At 43.9% G+C, this 20,592-nt stretch overlaps 1 protein-coding gene across 3 annotated transcripts in view; it reads left to right on the top strand.

Annotated features, from left to right (window-relative positions):
• SLC35D2 (solute carrier family 35 member D2) overlaps window positions 1-20,592 on the top strand; it is a 188,342-nt gene that overhangs the window by 18,857 nt on the left and 148,893 nt on the right. For all 3 annotated transcript variants that reach the window (XM_029617737.1, XM_029617729.1, XM_029617744.1), the window contains exon 2: window positions 15,568-15,601. In XM_029617737.1, the coding sequence (XP_029473597.1) occupies window positions 15,568-15,601 (34 nt within the window). The remainder of the gene's footprint in view (window positions 1-15,567; window positions 15,602-20,592) is intronic.

Raw genomic sequence — 20,592 nt, 5'->3', positions numbered from 1 at the left:
TCAGGGTGTTGGTTTCTGATCCCAGTCCCTCTTCTGGGAGGATGGGAGGGGCAGCTCTCTCTTCCTGTCCCAGGCTATATAGAGGGGAGCAGGTGTATGAGTCTCTTGCCTTTGTACTGGCAAGAGACTACAGTTGTATTTAGAAGCTAACCTCTTTGCTTTGTCCCATCTCTTAAGCTTTTCCCATGGTTCTGGTAATTTCTTCCGGTCTTGGCAAAAAGGCTGTCTATGGCTCTGCTTCAGAGAGAAAGAGCTGTGCAAAACATTCTGTCTTCTTTTTCAATACCTGAACCATACTTTGGGACAGTGGTAATTGATACCTAGATTCCTTTAAATCGAGTAACAATTCTTGGTATTAATTTTCTAACTTTAAATTTTCTTCATGGAGCTGAAAAAGCTGAGCTTTACTTTCTTGCTTATCTTTCTTTTTTACTGAGAGCTGTTGGGTTAATGTTTTACTGCTGGCTTTTAACAACTCAATCTCAGTCAGGTGTGTCTCTGAAGAGACAGGCTTTGTAGTTGAAGCTGCTGGATTCTTTGCTTTGTTTCATAGGTCTCAACTTATAACTGAGTAAACTTCTTGTTCTACTTTTTTAAATTACTTTGTTGTCTATCGGTCACAGTTAATTTCAGTTGTAGGTCTTTTAATTGTTTTTTTGAAGTTTTAATCTCTTTCTCTGACTATTCCTGCTGGGTCTTAATAGCCAATTCTAATTCTGAATTTTTTCAAAGTATCCAGCCAGCTTATCTAAACGAGGGTCTGTGGGCTGAGTTTAAGTGATCTGTTTTTCTAAGGCTTGTATTTTTGTTGTTAACTCTAGGTTCTCTGCTGCCAGTAATTTATGATCCCCTTCCTGTAGTGCACATTTTTAAATAGTGCAAACTACTTCTGTTCTTAGCTGGCTAATGTTGTTTTCTAATACTTGATTTGTTGCCTGTAGATGGAGTTATCACTTTGCAGAAATTCTCAAGTGCAAAGTGGAAGCATATTCAGCTAATGTCTTAAGGGTTAATTTAGATTCACTAACCAAACATTTGAGCATCAGTAACATTTCCTAACTGTAGGTATATTTCTTTAAAATTCTCACATAACCTAGAGATCTGGATTTACACATCTTCTTTCTTAGTGAAAACCTGTGTAATCTTCATTAATGCTTCATTTTCTAGTTATACTAAATCTACCTGCGCATCTGATATAATTTCTCCGGATGGGCGAGGTCTATCCTATCTCTATGGAACCTTCATACTGTAAGCAAGTTTAAGGGTGCAGGGACTTGTCTGTTACAAGACACTTCCAGTTCACCTCCCACTTTACTTCAGAACCCTAAGCTCAGGAAAAAGACAATGTGTTCTCCTCAGAAATAGACTTTATTTATCAGATTTGGTAGGACTTAGTATTTAGAAGATAACAACAATTCCTGTCTCTAACATCCTGGCCACTAAGCACTAGTTTACCCTTAAGAAAGTTCTGTACCATGGGCAGTTACAACAAGTCATAAACCTTAGCCTGCTTAATGTATTAATAATTATGGCGAACTTACTTACCCCTGGTCCCAACTTCAGGTGATATCCCTCTATTCACCTCTGAAGCAGAGGTCTGGAGAATGTGTGCAGGGTAAGGAGACTTGCTTCCTGGGTTTGGTACTGGCAGAGCTGGTGGCAGTCCAGGAAGGAGACTTGCTTCTGGCTCTGGTACTTGCTGGGCTGTCTGGGGCTTGCTATTTTCCCTCACAATCTCAGACTCTGTGTCACTCTCTGAACCTGAGCAGGGTATCTCATCTCTCTGGTCTCCTCTCCTCAGTCTCCTGGCCACACCTAGTCTTCTCCCTCCTCAATAGCAGGGTGTGCTGGTCTGCTTCAGGTTCCTCCTTTCACTCTTCTGGTTCCTTTTCTTTCAGAGTTCACTTTTCTGGTTTTGCTTCCTTCTCTCTATTTGCCCCGTCTTATAGTTTCCAGCTGATAAATATGCATTAGCTCATACATAATCACGTGGTGGGTGGAGGGTCGTTGTCGCATTGTATATCTTTACCCCTCCCCATTTCTTTGGGGGGGGGGAGTACTGCCATGTTTCAAGTCTTTTCCCTCTCCCCCATTTCTTTAGGGGGAGTACTGATCCATCTATATACCAAGCTATATGCAAGAGTCAGGATTTTTTCCATCCCAGACTTCCCCCCCCTTCTTTCAAGGGTGGGGATCCATCTGAATTTGGACTTGCTTTGGCCAGTCCATGATTCCTGCTTTATGATCTTAGGTGCTGCATTTCTCTCTGCCTTGTTTTGGTTTTTTTTTTTACATAGGAGCATACAAATAGGCAGATTTTGATAAAGTATTCTTCAGTGTAAAGTTCTTATCTGGGCAAAGTCTCTTCTTTTTCCACTGAGACAGTGTCTTGGCCTGTCAGTATTTGTCTACATTCTTCTTTGGCTATTATAATTCATATTTGGTGCTTTCAGTGGTAAAACATGGGATATCTCCCTATAAAAGGGGACTCAGCATTGGTGTGTTGTGGCCCCTTGATTGGCTTTTTGGACCATGGAGTCAGCAGCAGTGTGTTGGTTGAAGTGTGGCCCAAATAATGGTGTTGGGGACACAGCAGGACTCAACTTTGTTTTTCTTCTAGCCCTCAATCTTGCATCTCAGGCCTGCACAGGAGCAGCACTATTGTTATGAAAATTTGACTGAAATGGTGGTATTGGGGACACAGCAGGATTCAGCATTGATGTGTTGTGGCCCTTGGATTGTCTTTTCAGTCCCAAATAGCAGTGTTGGGACATAGCAGGACTCAGCTTTGCATCTCTTTCTGCCCTTGATCTTTCATCTCAGGCCTGGACAAGTGCAGCAGTCTGGTTGGGGAAGTGTGGTCCAACTGGTGGTGTTTTGGGACACAGCAGGATTCAGCATTGGTGTGTTGTGGCCTTCAATTGGCTTTTCATTCCATGGAGGCAGCAGCAGTATGGTTGTGGAAGTGTGCCCCAACTGGCGGTGTTGGGGACATAGCAGGACTCAGCTTTGCACCTCATCCAGCTCTCAATCTTGCATCTCAGGCCTGGACAGGAACAGCAGTGTGGTTGTTGAAGTGTGGCCCAAGTGGCAGTTTTGGAGACACAGTAGGACTCAGCATTGCATCTCTTGCAGCCCTTGATCTTGCATCTTATGCCTGGACAGGAGCAGCAGTGTGAGTTGTGAAAGTCTGGCCTAATTGATGGTATTGGTGAGACAGCTGAGCTCAGCTTTGAATCTGTCCCAGCCCTTGATCTTGCATCTCAGATCTGGACAGGAATAGCGGTGTGTTGGTTGAAGTGTGTCCCAATTGGCGGTTTTGGAGGTACAACAGGACTCAACATTGCATCTCTTCCAGCCCTCAATCTTGCATTTCAGGCTGATTTCAGGTACAGGCTGATTTGGGCCAGAACTTGGGGAGAGAGCTTAGTTCAGATCAGCCGCTGGGTGCCCTACCATGACTCCTTCATGCCCGATGCCAAGGCTGCACAATTTTCCCTAGCGTGTCCTTTTTAGTGCAGCAGGTCATTTAAATATTGGATTGGGCACCCAGGAGAGGTGGTTGGGTGCGTGTTAGGAAAGTGGGCACTTAACATTGAGTGCCCATTTTCTACATATCAATATTGCATTGGCCCTTATGGTGGATACTGTGGCACAACTCAGCTACAGCTGTGGTACTTCACTGGTTAGCAACAGGTTTAAAATTTAATAAATCACTGCAAAAAGGTTCCACTGTTAGGGAGGCAGCCTTCCCCAAAGGGAAGAGATGACAAAAACTAAACTTCCTGTAGGTCAGTGGCAGTAACAGTAAGATCTTAAACATTTTTTAAAATCCTGTGCAAATTAACACAGGATTAGAAAAGATGGAATGTTTCTAATCTTGAAACAATTTCCACACTACAGCAAAGCAGGATGTATCCTCCATGAGTGAGAGAATCCAACTGCAAGCTGAAATAGTCTGGGAATATTATAAGAAGGATGGAAAGTTCAATGATTCGCTGATTCAGAAAGATGCTTCCCTCTGATATGTTCTCTTGCTTTGCCAGTCTGGTTTCCTTGACAACAGATCTAGGTTCTTCGCAGACCTCACGCATGAGTCATAGACATGAGGGCTGGTTGTTATGGAAACTCCCATATTACTTGCCCAGCGTCAGGCTCTATCTTTTTAATGCAGCCAATGCTTTTCAACAGAGAAACATAAATGAATGACATATATTTTATTTGTGAGATTTGCTCATATGTTTTCAGGGGCAAACAAATACAGTATAATCATTGCAGATAGACCATTCGTTTTAAATAAATACACATCCCTACTCTTTATGAAGTATAAGTCAGAATAAAACTCTTTAGGGTCAATATTAGAATCCTGGCCAGCTAGTAACTTGGGGCCAAGTTCACTAAGGTATTTCTCCCATTCTGTATCTATGGGAAAATACCTCGATGAATCAGGCCCTTAACCAGATGTAGTAGACTGAGCAGTGCTTCCCTGACTGGAGACAGAAAGCCACACTGATTCAAGCCTTTCTGGTGCAGATAAAACTTTATTAAAGAAACACAAAGCTTCACAATGGACTTCCTACCTTAACAGTAGTCACTTACACACACACAGAGCTGTAGACTGCCTTGCTGCAGTGTACACTTATTCCCTTCTGGCTTGGACAGCGTGCTTTGCAGGAGCTGCTTTCCTCCTGGTGGCATAGGGGGCCTTCTGAACAGAGCTGGGCTTGCACTCTTACCCCTGCCCCAGCTGGGTGCTGCCCACACAGCTCTTTTCGTCCCTGGGATTTTAGGTGGACCAGGATAACACTTATTCGGCAAAGTTAAAAGGATATTCAGTAGCATGGCTATGTGCAGAATATCTGTCTATTTATTTATTTAAAATGTATTTCTTAATCGCCTAACTGATACAAAGTCTTTCTAACTGATATACAATATAATACAGACAATATTCCAACCAAGCTTCAACCATTACATAACAGATTTCAGGATAAGTTTATCCAGATGATTAAGCTGACAATCCCATCAATCTCAACCCTTTCCATTAACCAAGTTTTTAACAATTTTCAGAAACTAACTTTTTCTTCCCGTAGATTCAAAGGGAGGTCATTCCACAACTTTGGAAGAGACGTAGAAAATGATCTGTTCCACAGACATGCATGACAACAAACCTTAGCAGCAGGAAGCTGCAGTAGATGTTTATTAGTTGAATGCTAATTTCTGCTAGATTCATACCATTACAAACAATTTTCCAATTGTTTTGCTCCAATGTCCCACAGCTTTTAAAAGCCGTTATCAAGATTTAAAATTTGCATCTTTCAATTAACAGAAGCCAATGAAGTTCCAGTAACAACGGACTCACTGGAGTCCTCCTTGAACTCCCCATCACTAACCTCACTGTCATATCTGTGTATTTGTATATTGCAACTTAGCCGGATAAGTTATATCCATCTAAGTTTAGACCTGCTATTGAGCAGATCTAACTGAGATTGACAACTTATCTAGCTAAGTATCAATATCACTATTTAGCATTGCCCTAATCCACCCATTGCCCGTCCACAAAGTTGTCTGCCTAATAGATAGCTAGATAAGTGATTTATCCGGCTATCTAGTGACTGCTGAAAGTGAGTGGATATTCAGCAGACACTAGATAGCTGGACAGATCCTACTTATCTGGCTATCCGCTATTTGAATATTGGACCCTTTATAGCCAAAAACTGATTGGATGAGGGGTCTGGATAAACTGGGGGAATGAAGGCTGAAGAACCAGAGGGATCGGGATGACCTAGAGATAGACTGGGGAAACTGATAGACTAATTAGTAAAAGTGTGAATTTCCTTCACACACATATGTTATAAAACGTGCTCACTTGTGCGTGTAAAAGCAAAGTCCTAACACATTTCCTCATGTAACTGCTTAAGTTTAGGCGCACACATACGCGTGCTAGGCATATCTAATATAATACGAGCGCGCTTGCACGGATGATATAAAATTCCAGTGCATGAGTGCTCGCACCCACACACACGTGTACATGGACGCTTGCCAGCTCGTCCCTATGTGCAATAACATTCAATTTAACTGTAACAATTTATTTGTCTTGTTATCACAGTTTAACACCTAGTTGGAGAGAAAAATACTGTTTTAAAATTTACAGCTCAACTTCAATGTGTAAAATGGAGCATCCTATTGCATAGTCATTTATTTTAATTTTCTTATCTCTGCTACTCCCTCAGGGGGCTGAGACTGGGGAGGCGTAGCCAGGGCCAGTGCTAGCATTTTTGCTGCCCTGTCCGAACAGGTACTGTGCTGCCCCACCTCCCCCCGGTTCTATTTCTTTAACACAGAATTTTTATTGTTTTCCAAAAAACCAATACAATAGAAAATATCCGACTCATGCTCTGTCGGGGACCCCATTTCTCTGCCTAAAAAAGCTCCAAACTTTCAAAATTGACACCTTCCCCCCTCTCCCGAACATATCTTATCCCATCCACAGCTCCAAAATTCCTAAATTGTGCAGGAGTGATCCCCAGGTGCTCTTGCCCCACCTACCGGTATGTAAAAATGGATGGGTCCTGCAGTCGGATAGGCCCTGCAGCAGGAACCATTTTGTTGTACAGCTGTGTATGTTTGGTTCTTGGACAGCCTTGAGTAAACCGAATGAAAACAATATAGTAAACTTCCCATACCAAATCAGTACTTCCTGCCAGCACACAAACAGAAACAACCCTATCTATGAAAAGGCAACTATTATACCAGGACCTGAAAATACCTCCTCTTATGAAAGCAGAACAAACCAGGCTGCTATAAATTCCTACACAGAAATTACACGCTAGCACAATACCCCTACCTTGGTCACACATGCAGAACATAGACAGAACCTCACCAAATACAAAATAAAGTATAAATAGAAACATGTAGACAGAAACTGAAGTGGAAACTGCAATAAGCCAGACTCTGTATTCAATGCAGCAATGGAAAAACAGAACATAAGAACATAAGAAAATGCCATACTGGGTCAGACCAAGGGTCCATCAAGCCCAGCATCCTGTTTCCAACAGTGGCCAATCCAGGCCATAAGAACCTGGCAAGTACCCAAAACTAAGTCTATTCCATGTTACCATTGATAATAGCAGTGGCTATTCTCTAAGGGGTAGATTTTCAAAGGGGTACGCGCGTACGCCCCGAAAACCTACCCCAAACCCCCCCTGCGCGTGCCGAGCCTATTTTGCATAGGCTCGGCGGCGCGCACAACCCCCGGGGTGCGCGTAAGTCCCAGGGCTTGCATGGAGAGGCATGCCGGGGGGCGTGGCGGTCGAGTCGCGACGTTTCGGGGGCGGTGCTGCGGGCGTGGTTTTGGCCAGGGGGCGTTCCGGGGGTGTGGCTGCGCCCTCCGGAACAGCCCCCGGGTCGGGTGATGGCGCGCTAGCAGCCCGCTGGCGTGCCCAGATTTACGTCTGCCTCTGGCAGGCGTAAATCCGGCGATAAAGGTAGGGGGGGGGGTTTAGATAGGGCCGGGGGGGGTGGGTTAGGTAGGGGAAGGGAGGGGAAGGTGAGGCGAGGGTGAAAGAAAGTTCCCTCCGAGGCCGCTCCAATTTTGGAGCGGCTTCGGAGGGAACGGAGGCAGGCTGCGCGGCTCGGTGCGCACAGGCTGCCCAAAATCGGCAGCCTTGCGCACGCCGATCCCGGATTTTAATGGATACGCGCGGCTATGCGCGTATCTATTGAAATCCCGCGTACTCTTGTTCGCGCCTGGTGCGCAAACAAAAGTACGCGCTCGCACAAAATTATAAAATCTACCCCTAAGTAAACTTAATAGCAGGTAATGGACTTCTCCTCCAAGAACTTATCCAATCCTTTTTTAAACACAGCTATACTAACTGCACGAACCACATCCTCTGGCAAACAAATTCCAGAGTTTAATTGTGCGTTGAGTAAAAAAGAACTTTCTCTGATTAGTTTTAAATGTGCCCCATGCTAACTTCATGGAGTGCCCCCTAGTCTTTCTACTATCCGAAAGAGTAAATAACCGATTCACATCTACCCGTTCTAGACCTCTCATGATTTTAAACATCTCTATCATATCCCCCCTCAGCCGTCTCTTCTCCAAGCTGAAAAGTCCTAACCTCTTTAGTCTTTCCTCATAGGGGAGCTGTTCCATTCCCCTTATCATTTTGGTAGCCCTTCTCTGTACCTTCTCCATCGCAATTATATCTTTTTTGAGATGCGGCGACCAGAATTGTACACAGTATTCAAGGTGCGGTCTCACCATGGAGCAATACAGAGGCATTATGACATTTTCCGTTTTATTCACCATTCCCTTTCTAATAATTCCCAACATTCTGTTTGCTTTTTTGATTGTTTGATTTATGAAGACATCACCAGTCCTCATAAATCAAACAATGTAATCAAGAAATATAAATCAATCATAAGAAACCATACTAATAAAAATAATATTGACAAAGAGCTGATGAACAGAATAACATTCAATAATTAAGAGCACATATAAAAAAGTTTTAAAATTTTTCGAAACAGCAATAAAATATTTCAGAATAGAAGACACAAACACCCAGTAATTAAAACTAATAAGGATGGAAAAAAAACCCTTGCTCCCCATATCTGAAAACTTTTCATTTTCAGTCACCCTGGGCTTGTTGTGGAATACTGGGGGTGGCACAAACTTTCTTCACACACACACCTCAGGCTGGCAGGGTGCCTTTCACAGACCACCACACACACAATCCAAGCTGCCATTCACACAGGCACACAACCCAGGTTGCCATTCACATATACAAACACACACACACAACCAAGGCTGCCATTCACATATACAAAGACACGCAAACACACACAAATCCCAGGCTGCCATTCAGTCTCCCCCCCTACACACATACAACCCAGGCTGCCATGCACACACACACACACACACACACACACACACACACCCACACCCAAGGCTACCATTCACACACAAAACCGTAGCTGGCTGGCAGGCTTCCATCTCCCACTTCCTCCCCACCAGGCTGACAACAGGACACCAGCACAACAATGCTTCCATTCCTTATCTTACCAGGATCCTTGCATTGCTCAGAGCTTCTGTTGCTACTCTTGCATTTTTTCCTTTTGGGCAGCCCCATGCAGCTCATGTGCTTTCAGTGGTTCCTGGCCTGAGTCAGTTATACCTTCCCCCTTTTGACTCAGCCCCTGCTGCTCTCAACCATTGGCTGTGGGGTGGGCTGGTGCCAGTAGTGCAGGATAGGAACTGGCTGGATATGATTAAAAAAAAAAAAAAGAAGTGGGTTCCATGCCTCCCCAGCAGGGAGCGATCATTGAAATTTGATCTAAAAAAAAAATAAATAAAAAAGATACTAGCTTTAGTGACTGGCGCTGTGTGGGGGAGAAGGAAGTGGAAGAAGAAAGCAGCGCGTGTGTGTCTGTGCTGCCCAAGTCTATAACGTCTGCTGTCGTCAGCACCGCACCCATTGGGACTTGGAAGAACAAGGATGCGACTCTGCCTGCTGCTGCTGCCACTCTCACTGCTGCAATTGCATGGTATGCACACTCAGTTGCACCGGGCCTGGGCATTAGCCCACAAAACTCAGTAGAGAAGGGGGGATATTGAACCTGCAAGTGGCCCCCACTGGATAGCCATATCCGGCTAACTTAACTGGCCACTCCATGGCTGAATATTGGCCCAAAATTCATTAAAAGGTAGATTTTAAAAGCGTTGCTCACGCAGAAATGTGACCACATACCGTGTGTATGCGGGACATACGCGAGCAACGCAAATTTTAAGAATCTGCGAGGTACGTACATACACACCCATATGTGTGTCAAGAATAAGGGGGTGGAAAAGGGGCGGGGGATGGGCATTGTGGGGCGGGGCTAAGTCTTACGCCCGTAACTCCGAATTTTAAAAAAGCTGACCATGGCGCGCGTGCAATGTGTTATCCACGTAACTTTACTGCAGGTCCTGATGAGAAGCAAGCCTAGAGATCTTAAGTTCGGGTTCAAGTGTGGGGCTTACAGGATGAAGAACCAGAGAAGTCTTGAAGATCTCAATATCAGCTGGGCAAACTGGCGGACTAATTGGAAAAACTGTTTTTTTCCCTCATGCGGGCATGTATTAAAATCCGCCTGCACGTAAAAGCCGCTAAAGCCCTAGTGGAAATATGCGTGGGACATTTACTAGAGCAGCCTCTTAAGATTACGGCACACATACACCCAGCAGGAGGATTTTAAATGATACGCTCGTACTTGCACGCATGATATAAAATCGCAGCGAATCTCTGCTTGTGAGCCGATATGGCATTTATGGGCACACACGTGTTCTTTTTAAAATTAGCCAGTAGCATTTGCGGACAACCTTTTAGTCCACCTCACCGACCCCACAGAATCACTGAATACTCTAATGCAAATGCTTAAGGTGTTTGGGTCCTTCTCTGGGTTTAAGTTGAACCTGAATAAATATGAGGCCTTAGCTTCCCACCCTTGCCATCAAAATGACTGGGAGACAAAGTTCCCTTTTAAATGGTTAGGGGACTCCTTTTGCTATTTGGGTATTCACTTATCCTTTTCTTTGGCCAAACTATATGACTTAAACATCTTACCATTACTAAAATCCCTTAAGAATAAACATTTGGCATGGAAAGATCTGCCCCTTTTGGTAACTGGCCGCATAAATCTGTTTAAGATAATTCTCTGTTCCCAATGGCTATATGATTTTCAGACCATTCTTATCCTGCTCCAGAAGTGAGATATAAGGTTAATTTATGCAATGCTCTCATGATTTGTCTGGAGGGGAAGATGGGCGCGTATTGCTATAGCCTACTTGATAGGGCCCTGGCATAGGGGCGGATTAGGCGTACCAGCTCTGGAGGAATATAATATGGCCTGCTTACTGTGACATGTGAAGGACTGGTTGTTTAATTCCCAGCATTCCACCCTGCTGGATGTGGGGAGGGAACTGATAAATCCCCTGCACCCAGTATATGTCCTGCATGCGAAGACGGCGAGTCTGCCCCCTTCACTTCACGGTAATCCTCTTTTGAGTTCGTTGTATGAAGCCTGGGCATTTCTTTGTTCTAGACTGGGTCAATATCCTCATGAATCTGGGTTCTTGCCTATTAGGGGGGAACTCGGATTTTCCCCCAGGTATGCATTAGGAGCAAAGGGGTGTGTCCACCCTTTCTCAAGTAGTGTATCTCGAGGGCGTCATGCATTCTTGTCAAGACCTGTCTTCACAATTTGCTCTCTCTCCTAAATCCTTCTTTGCATATCTTCAGCTACGTTATTACGTCTATTCTTTGCAGAACTCCCATCTTCAGGATGTTTTTATAGATCGCATGGAGGAATTTTTTCAATTGGAGATTCCAAGGCAGATGGGAATCTCTAGGATCCATAAATCTCTGCTTAATATTGCAGCAGAAATTTCCTGTGAGGTGTTACAAGCTAAGTGGCAGGCAGACATACCATCCTTGGTTGATTTCTCTCTTATCTGCTATCAAACAAATTCCTGAGTTGACAGAGGATTCTGCCCTATGAGAAATGCAGTATAAGTCTCTGTATAGGGTCTACTTATCTCCAGCTTGGCTATATAAGCTGGGTTACTTAAATTCTGATCGATGCAACAAATGTCAGAAGGCAAGGGTTCCCTGGGCCATTGTTTTTGGGGTTGTTCACACATTCAAGCCTTCTGGGGTAAGATTTGCGGATATTTATCTTTATTAGTAAGCCAACCAGTAGTTCTTACGCCTGAAGATACCCTTTTTGGCATAGTCTCATCCTTTCAAGTTCAAGGATGGGACAAATGCCTTTTCCTTCGGAAGGCCTGTATATTTTCAAAGAAGGCCATATTAGAAACATAGAAACATAGAAATGACGGCAGAAGAAGACCAAACGGCCCATCCAGTCTGCCCAGCAAGCTTCACACGTTTTTTTTCTCTCATACTTATCTGTTTCTCTTAGCTCTTGGTTCTATTTCCCTTCCACCCCCACCATTGAAATATCTAGCTTGATTAGTTAGGGGTAGTAGGGGTAGTAACCGCCGCAATAAGCAAGCTACACCCATGCTTATTTGTTTTACCCAGACTATGTTATACAGTCCTTATTGGTTGTTTTTCTTCTCCCCTGCTGTTGAAGCAGGGAGCTATGCTGGAAATGCGTGATGTATCAGTCTTCTCCCATGCTGTTGAAGCAGAGAGCCATGCTGGATATGCATCGAAAGTGAAGTATCGGACACAATTGGTTTGGGGTAGTAACCGCCGTAACAAGCCAGCTACTCCCCACTTTGTGAGTGCGAACCCTTTTTTCTTCTCCCCTGCCGTTGAAGCAGAGAACTATGCTGTATATGCATTGAAGGTGAAGCATCAGGCTTATTTGGTTTGGGGTAGTAACCGCCGTAACAAGCCAGCTACTCCCCTCTTTGTGAGTGTAAATCCATTTTTCCACATTTCCTCTTGCTGTTGAAGCTTAGAGCGATGTTGGAGTCACAGTAAGCATGTGTATGTTTATTGAATAAGGGTATTGTCTCCAGGCAGTAGCCGTCATTCTGGCTACTGCCTGGAGGCAAAACTTTGGCTTTGGCTTTGGCTTTGGCTTTGGCAAAACAAATTGCACGCCCTTATGCAACTGGAGAATCAAATTACCATATGTTCATTTAAATGCAGATAGGTCTTTATTAATATTTGGGATGTTTATCTGCAATGACTATCCCCCAGGGCCAGAAGTACACTCATTATTTATCCTTAACTGTATTGGGTTTTTCTATATAACAGTTTGATGTTGTGCCTCAGCTAATCTTTATTTATATATTTTCAGGGGGTGGGGTGGGGGTGGGTATTTGTGGACATTGTGGGGGGAACGATATATAAAATGGAAACTGCTATTATGGCTGTACCTTTTCTGTAGTTTGACATGCTTCAGAATTCTGTATGTTAAATGTTTATTGTACCTTTGCAATAAAGAGCCTTACATAAAATTAGCCAGTAAGTTATGTGCCTATCTTTTGAAAATTGCCTACATGCTTTCGAATTATGGAAAAGCACTTTAAAAATCAGGTGTCTAGCATGCTTTAAATTCACCTCAGCCCATAATTTTCCCTTGGATCAAACATATCATCTGCAGGGAAGACTCAGCTTGTCAGACAGCAGACTCAAACTAGCCTTCTGTTCTATGGTGCTATGGCCTAAGAAACAGCACCTACCTTATAAAGTTCAATTTAAAAGAATAAGAGTGACATAGCTGGGAAAAATTAATCATCTAAATGGTATTTAGCAGGATAGGCACCTCAGCCTTGGGCCTTCCATTTTATCTGGTACTGGATCCCATTGTGAACCTGAAAGGTTTTCTGCTAATAGTTCAATTTCTTGTGACAGTATCTGGAACACTTCTTAGTGGAAGCCTCACTCAGGATATAATACTTCCAGCCCTAAATTAAAGAAGTTGCTTTTTATTATGAGACAAAACACAACATGAAATAAACTGTGAGGTCCATATTCAAAAGCATTTAGCCAAATAATTCAGACGTTATCCAGCTAAATGACGATTTGGGCATTTAGCTGGTTTGATCTTGGCCTGGACCCCAGATATGACTGACCACTGCCTGCCTCTGACCATATCCTGGAGCCCCGGATACGTCTGATTGCTGCCACCTGCCCATGACACAGCTCATCCTGGACCTTTGCCCCTGTCATCAGCAGAGACCCCTACCTATGTCCTGCCAGCTCTGGCATCCAAAGGCTCAATCCGAGGGGAATGTGGGCTAGTATAGGTGAAGGTCCTCACTGGTCTCTGCTTTGCCTGGGACTCCTGCCAATGGAGGTAGAGCCAATGCTGCCTTGGTCCAAGAGTCAACAAACACAAATTCTTGTGAAAATTCAACAGCTCCCTTTCCTCTCTCAACTCCACAGGAAGAGCATTCCACTAATTTGGTACCTGTAAACATACATAGTGAAATGCCCTCGCTGAGGGTAACTGCAATAGATGTTTTGCATTAGATCTCATATTTCTGCTAGTCTCATGTCCACCTCAACTGATTCCTCAAATGAGGTGGCCCTATCTCTCTCAACATTTTAAAAGCCATCACAAGGTATTTAAACTTACATCATACGGAAATTGATAATCAATATAACTTCAAAAGCAAAGACGCAGTTGACATTCACCTAGAACTGCCAATAATGATGCATGTTCATCAGTCTCTCAGCTAAACCCAAATATATAGCATTATGATAGTCAATCTGGGAGAATACCAACACATATGCCTCCATCTTTAAAACTTTAAATTCCAGAAATAACTCAGCACAGAAGGTGCCTCCTGTTCTTACTTTTTTCAGAGTTTTTCATGTTGTTTTTTTGTGAGTTTGATGGTGTGTCAATTCATAAAGATTGACAGATTTGGGGCATTAGTTATTTTGGGGGATGATTAAAAGTATCCATAAGGAACATAAGGAATTGCCATACTGGGTCAGACCAAGGGTCTTTTTTGACACTAGCAGAAAGAATGTCAGAGTGTTCTGCAGACACTAATGTTATTGTGACATTGTGACAGTGTGACAGCAGCCCTGCAGGCATATTTTAAGTCCTGCTAATTGAATTGCCCCTGAGGCAGCTCTATGAGCGAAACTCGGCCAGAGTCGGGCATTGAAATAAAGGGCTTCTTCTGATCGTCCGATTCTCATTGTCTTTACTGTATCACAGCCAACTGGATCGGCTTCCGATTTGCTTTTTGGGTCCAATTCATAAAGATTGACAGATTTGGGGCATTAGTTATTTTGGAGGATGATTAAAAGTATCCATAAGGAACATAAGGAATTGCCATACTGGGTCAGACCAAGGGTCCATCAAGCCCAGCATCTTGTTTCCAACAGTGGCCAATCCAGGCTACAAGAACCTGGCACGTACCCAAAAGCTAAGTACATCCCACCCTACTGATGCTAGTATTAGCAGTGGCTATTTTCTAAGTCAACTTGATTAATAGTAAGTAATGGACTTCTCCTCCAAGAACTTATCCAAACCTTTTTTAAACCCAGCTACACTAACTGCACTAATCATATCCCCTGCAACAAATTCCAGAGTTTAATTGTGCGTTGAGTGAAAAAGAATTTTCTCTAGATTTGTTTTATATGTGCTATATGCTAACTTCATGGAGTGCTCCCTAGTCCTTCCATTATCTGAAAGAGTAAATAACTGATTCACATTTACCATTCACATTTATCCATCATATTTAAGCAAGCAATAATGCATGTGGAAAGGATTCATGGGAACCTGCAGTGGATGTATAGGCCTGACGATATTCCTCAGCCTCTAGATATGTTTAAATTAAAAATGTATAGGAAAAGCTCTGGACTGTTGTAAAATGATGAAATGGCATGAAAAATAAGAATGAAAATGAAGTTTGAGGTGACTGTTTATTGAAGTTTAAGATATATGATCTCACCATAGCATAATTCAGCAAGAAATAATGTCCAAAGCTACATTGGAAAAGTTTGAGTCTATTCTAGATGTTTTATGAGTGTCCGCACGGAATTAAATTATATTCATATGCATGACTTATTACTTTTTTTTTTATTTTAGATTTCCTTCTTCAACAGTCCTTGGAATTGGACAGGTATGTTCTCTATCTGAAACTCTTCATGCTTTGACTCCCCTGGTATCCTGAGAAAAGTAGTCTGAGGTGTACTATTTGATGCTATGAATTGCAAAACAATTGATAAATGAATTTTGATATTTCTACTGCCACTTCCTCCTCATGTCCTATTATGATATCTGTAATTGTTGGTGAAACAAGCGGGTCTTGTGTGTAGATGTGTAAGGAAGACGTCTTGCTTGGGCCAATGCTTTTGTTATGATTCTAGAATGTGCTAAACTGCCCTGGTCATGCAGAGTTGAGGATTTGATGATCTGACTTATCTGGATAAGGGCTCCTAAATTCCCAAGAAGCAACATATCTCCTGGTTCTGGTTCAGATTTTATCCAGAGCCCATCTCTAATGCACTGTTCAGGGTACTGGTGTCTGGAAGAAGAGTCTTGCACAAAAGTTTGCTGAAAGAACTGTTAGCCTGGCAGGATTTTATTTGATAGAACAGAATCAAACTGGCATCTATTTATTTATTTAGATTTTCATTGGCAGCTCAAGGTGATTTTTATTTAGGTACTGGAGGTACAGTATGGAGTAGATTTTAAAAAAAGTACGCCTGCGCGTACTTTTGTTCGCACACCAGGCGCAAACAAGAGTATGCCGTATTTTAATAGATAGGCGCGTAGCCGTGTGTATCCTTTAAAATCCGGGGTCAGCGCGCGCAAGGCTGTGCAAAATCAGCAGCCTGCGCGCGCCAAGCTGCGCAGCCTGCCTCCGTTCCCTGAAAGGGAACTTTCCTTCTACCTCCCTGCACCTTCCCCTCCCTGCACCTTCCCCTACCTAACCCACCCCCCCCAGCCCTTTCTAACCCCCCCCCCTACCTTTATTGCAAAAGTTATGCCTGCCCGAGGCTGGTGTAACTCGCGCGCGCCGGCTGCGCGATTCCCCAGCCCGGGAGCAGTTTCGAAGGCCTCGGCCATGCCCCCGGGCCGGAATCACGCCCGTGGCCCCGCCCTCGGATGATGCGCCACCGCGACACGCCCCCTGAGAAAGCCCTGGGACTTATGCGTGTCCCGGGGTTTGTGCGCGCCGCCGAACCTATTCAACATAGGCTTGGGGCGTGCAGGGGGAACTTGGGGCAGATTTTGGGGGATACGCGCGTATCCCTTTGAAAATCTGCCCCTATATTCCTAACCCCAGAGGGCTTACACAAAGTTCTATGATTCTCTGACTCTGGATATCTCATAGTTCTGGCCCTTTTTGTAAACAGCAGTTCTACCAAAGAACAATAGAAATAAATTTCTCTTATGAACAGGGTGATAGTCTAAAAGACTCAAAATTTACAGAGTTCTGGTAGCGTTTGTTTTCTAAGGACGTCTGCAGCTTCACTCCTGCAATTCCTTTGGCTCTCTTATTTATTTATTTTATTTATTTAAGGCTTTTCTTTACCGACATTCGTCAGAGACATCATGCCGGTTTACAATGCAAAAACAGGGAGAAAAAGAAAGAGAAATCAGTTACAAATAATATGGATCCGCAAAATAGGAGAAGAGAGCGTGCAAAAGATAGAGAGATGGTGCTAGATGCATAGAGAGGCAGGAATAGATGCATACATAGGAGATCATAAATAACTAAAAAAAAACTAAGACATCATTTTACAGCAGCAGTAGAGTTATAACAGTATAATCAATATAACAATATAATAGTAGATAACTATTTACAAATCTTCAAACTGAGATTAAATACCTACTGGCCTTTCAGACAAGTGAGGCATTATTTGTACTAGGCAAAATTTCCATAGGGGAATGTTGCCTGATTACAGGTGTTTTCTGCTACAACTGCTTGTCAGTTCCAGAATATTCGGGACTGAGTTTTACATTGTTCTTGATAATAGATGTGTGGGATCTAATCAAACCATCCGTCCCACAGCCAAATTTGCAGTTCTAGTGCCTTCTCCAACATTCCTGTTATGCCCGTCGGTCGCAGACGGCTGCGACCATTGTTGCTCACCTTTTTCTTCACTTCCCTGACTCCGTAGGGTAGACTGGCAGCCTCCGCCAGTTGTCGATGGCCTGCCTACCGCTCCCATGCCTCCCAGTGCGGCACGGACGCTGCCGACCACCATCTTGCCGTCAGAATTCCTTAGGCACGTGCGCGCATGGGCCAGTCTTATGCACATCATGGTGGGAACATCGGGGGCATCCCCTCCGGATGACGTCATCTCGCCTGGCCCTATCTACCAACGTCTTGGCAAAGAGATTCCTCCTTGCTAAAGCCGCCTCGCTCTCAGAGGACCCTGCATTCCAGTTCCAGCTCCTGGCGTAAGACATCTCGGGTACCCGCTCCTTGAGGGCCCTTTCCTCATCTTGGCTAACTCATGGGACTTCTGCCTGCCGGGGCTTTCTTGGAACTAGCGCTACTCTCTCTTCATGAGTACCCAGATCTGCGGACTACTTCCTGTTCTATCAACTGCTGAGGACCCTCACCGGTGTACCCTGCTCCGCAGACCATCACCATCTCTACTGAGGTGTCCCTCAGATGTACCCTGCTCCAAGGACCATTACCATCTCTACTAAGGACCTCATCGGCATACCCCACCCTGTGGGCCACTACCGACTCTGCTGAGAACCCTCACCAGTGTACCCTGCTCTGCAGACCACTACTGACTCTGCTGAGGACCCTCTTCAGTGTACCCCACTCCGTGGGCCACTACCATCTCTACTGATGACCTCATCGGTGAACCCCTCGCTGCGGACCATTACCAACTCTACCATTCCACCGACCCTGTGTCTCTGGGTCTGTGAGACCTCCTCTCTGGCACCCCCGCTCCATGGATAATGTCACCATATATCTTTAATAAAGACTCTAGTTTGAGTCTGTGTTCTGACATCAGCTGAGACCTTGCCTCCCGAAGGTGAGGCTCACGGGGCTCCTCCCTGTGGGCGGTACCACCTCTCACCTCGGCCCAGGGCCCACACACTACTAAACCATAACAATTCCAAATGAGTACTAGAAGGGGAGGAGGCAGCCAAAGCAGCAGCAAAAGCATTCCCTAGAAATTGTTGCCCTGAGGAGTCTCTCCTGAGGGATTTTATCAAATGTTTTTTGAAAATACAGATAAACTTTATCAACTGGCTCCACTCTATACTTTATTTGTATTTACACCTTCAAATAATTTTAATAGATTGATAAGATGTGACTTCCCTTTGCTAAACCAACAAAACAACAAGGAAGGCTGTCTAAAAAAGCCATGAGGGCAACAAAGTGGATTAGAAGCCGAAATGTCCGATCAGAAACCTTTATTCAATGGAGACATATTTCTTTTTAGCAAGCCTACTCTGGCCGAGTTTCGCCTCCTTTATATTGTGGCTGCCTCAGGGGCAGTGTACAGTTAAATGTTATGTGTCTGAGAGTTCAGTTTTGTTCAGCCAGATAATGTCAGATGGTATTAGCTCAGTATTGCTATGGCACAGATTAGCCTCTGCTCCTATCACTGGTTGAACAAAACTGATCTCTCAGATACATAACGTTTAACTGTACACAGCTCCTGAGGCAGCCCCAATGTAAAGGGGGTGAAACTCGGCCAGAATCGGGCTTGCTAAAAAGAAATATGTTTCCATTGAATAAAGGTTTCTGATCGGACATTTCGGCTTCTAATCCACTTTGTTCCCTTTGCTAAATACATGCTAGCTCTTCCCCTATTATTCCTAATAATTCTGTTGTAGCAAAAACTTCCATCCTTTTGCTCAGCACCAATGATAAACTCACTGGCCTATAGTTTCTTGGATCACTAATTGAGCCCTTTCTAAAAATTGGCATTACATTGGCTACCATCTAGTCCTCATTTACAGTTGCAGATTTTAATGATGATGAGTTATAGACTACCAGTAGCAGGTCTGCAATTTCACATTTTCAAAACTCTGGTGTGAACATTATTAGGTCCTAGTGATTTGATATTTATCTTGCACATTTGCTCTATTATCTTCCAGTTTCACAGTGATTTGCTTCAGTTCCTCTGAATCATCGCCTTCAAAGAATGGTTTCAGTGTGAATATTTCCCCAACATCTTCTTCAGTAAAGACTAGGGGTGTGCATTCGTTTGCAACGTATTGGCAATCCACAACATATATGTTCATATTCGTTGTATTCATGGGGTCGCGAAACATATCTCGATTCCCCACGAATATAACATATCATCCATTCCATACGTTTGGCACCGCGCGCTTTTCTTAGCCACCATTTCAAATCAAAGAACGCCATTTGGGTGTATCCATAGCCAAAAACCAGCCCATTCCTATGAGTTATCAGTGACCTCACAGCCCTGTCATAGTGGGTCGGACAGGTTGGCAAAGAGACCAGAATGCAATGTATCAGCAATAAGAAGTTTTGCAATGCAGCCAATCGCGCTCTCACTCAGTGGTCGGTGATGCTTTTCCTGATGACCCAGCACTATATATACTTAAGCACGCAGCCTGCTATGCACTTTCTTTGCAGGGGTGATCTGGGGAGGCTGGGAGGTGGTCTGTCTCTGCGGAACGTGGATGCACTCAGAGCTAGTCTGAGTTCTCAAATCTGTATTCAATTGCTAGCTAGGCTAGTTACTTAGATAGAAAAAGATATTTGTGCTTCATTTGGCTGCAGTGTCCGTCCACTGTCCAGGCCGAACGTCCCAACAAGGGCCTGACCTGTAACGCTGTGCCTGTCTGTCCACATTTGGAATGTAAGAACATAAAAAGCTGACTTAAGATGTTTGGAGCTTGCATATTTCATATGCTCAATATTTTTCATGACCTTGCCAACAGTAATGTTCCTAGTACTATCGAAAACTGGTGGTAGTTGCACTCTAGTTCATCCTCTGTGTTCCCATTGTTTACAGAGGCACTGTGTAAACCACAATGTCAACATAGATTGATATTGTAGATTTGAACTTGAGTAGTGGTTTTCTTATTCCTGAGAGCTCTTCATGTCCACGAATGCTGTGCCTGTCCATCCAGGCCTTATGTTCCTACGTAGGCTTGACA

The sequence above is a fragment of the Rhinatrema bivittatum genome, chromosome 1 (assembly GCF_901001135.1).
Source record: "Rhinatrema bivittatum chromosome 1, aRhiBiv1.1, whole genome shotgun sequence".
NCBI lineage: Eukaryota > Metazoa > Chordata > Amphibia > Gymnophiona > Rhinatrematidae > Rhinatrema > Rhinatrema bivittatum.
This window is presented reverse-complemented; position numbering and strand designations above follow the sequence as displayed.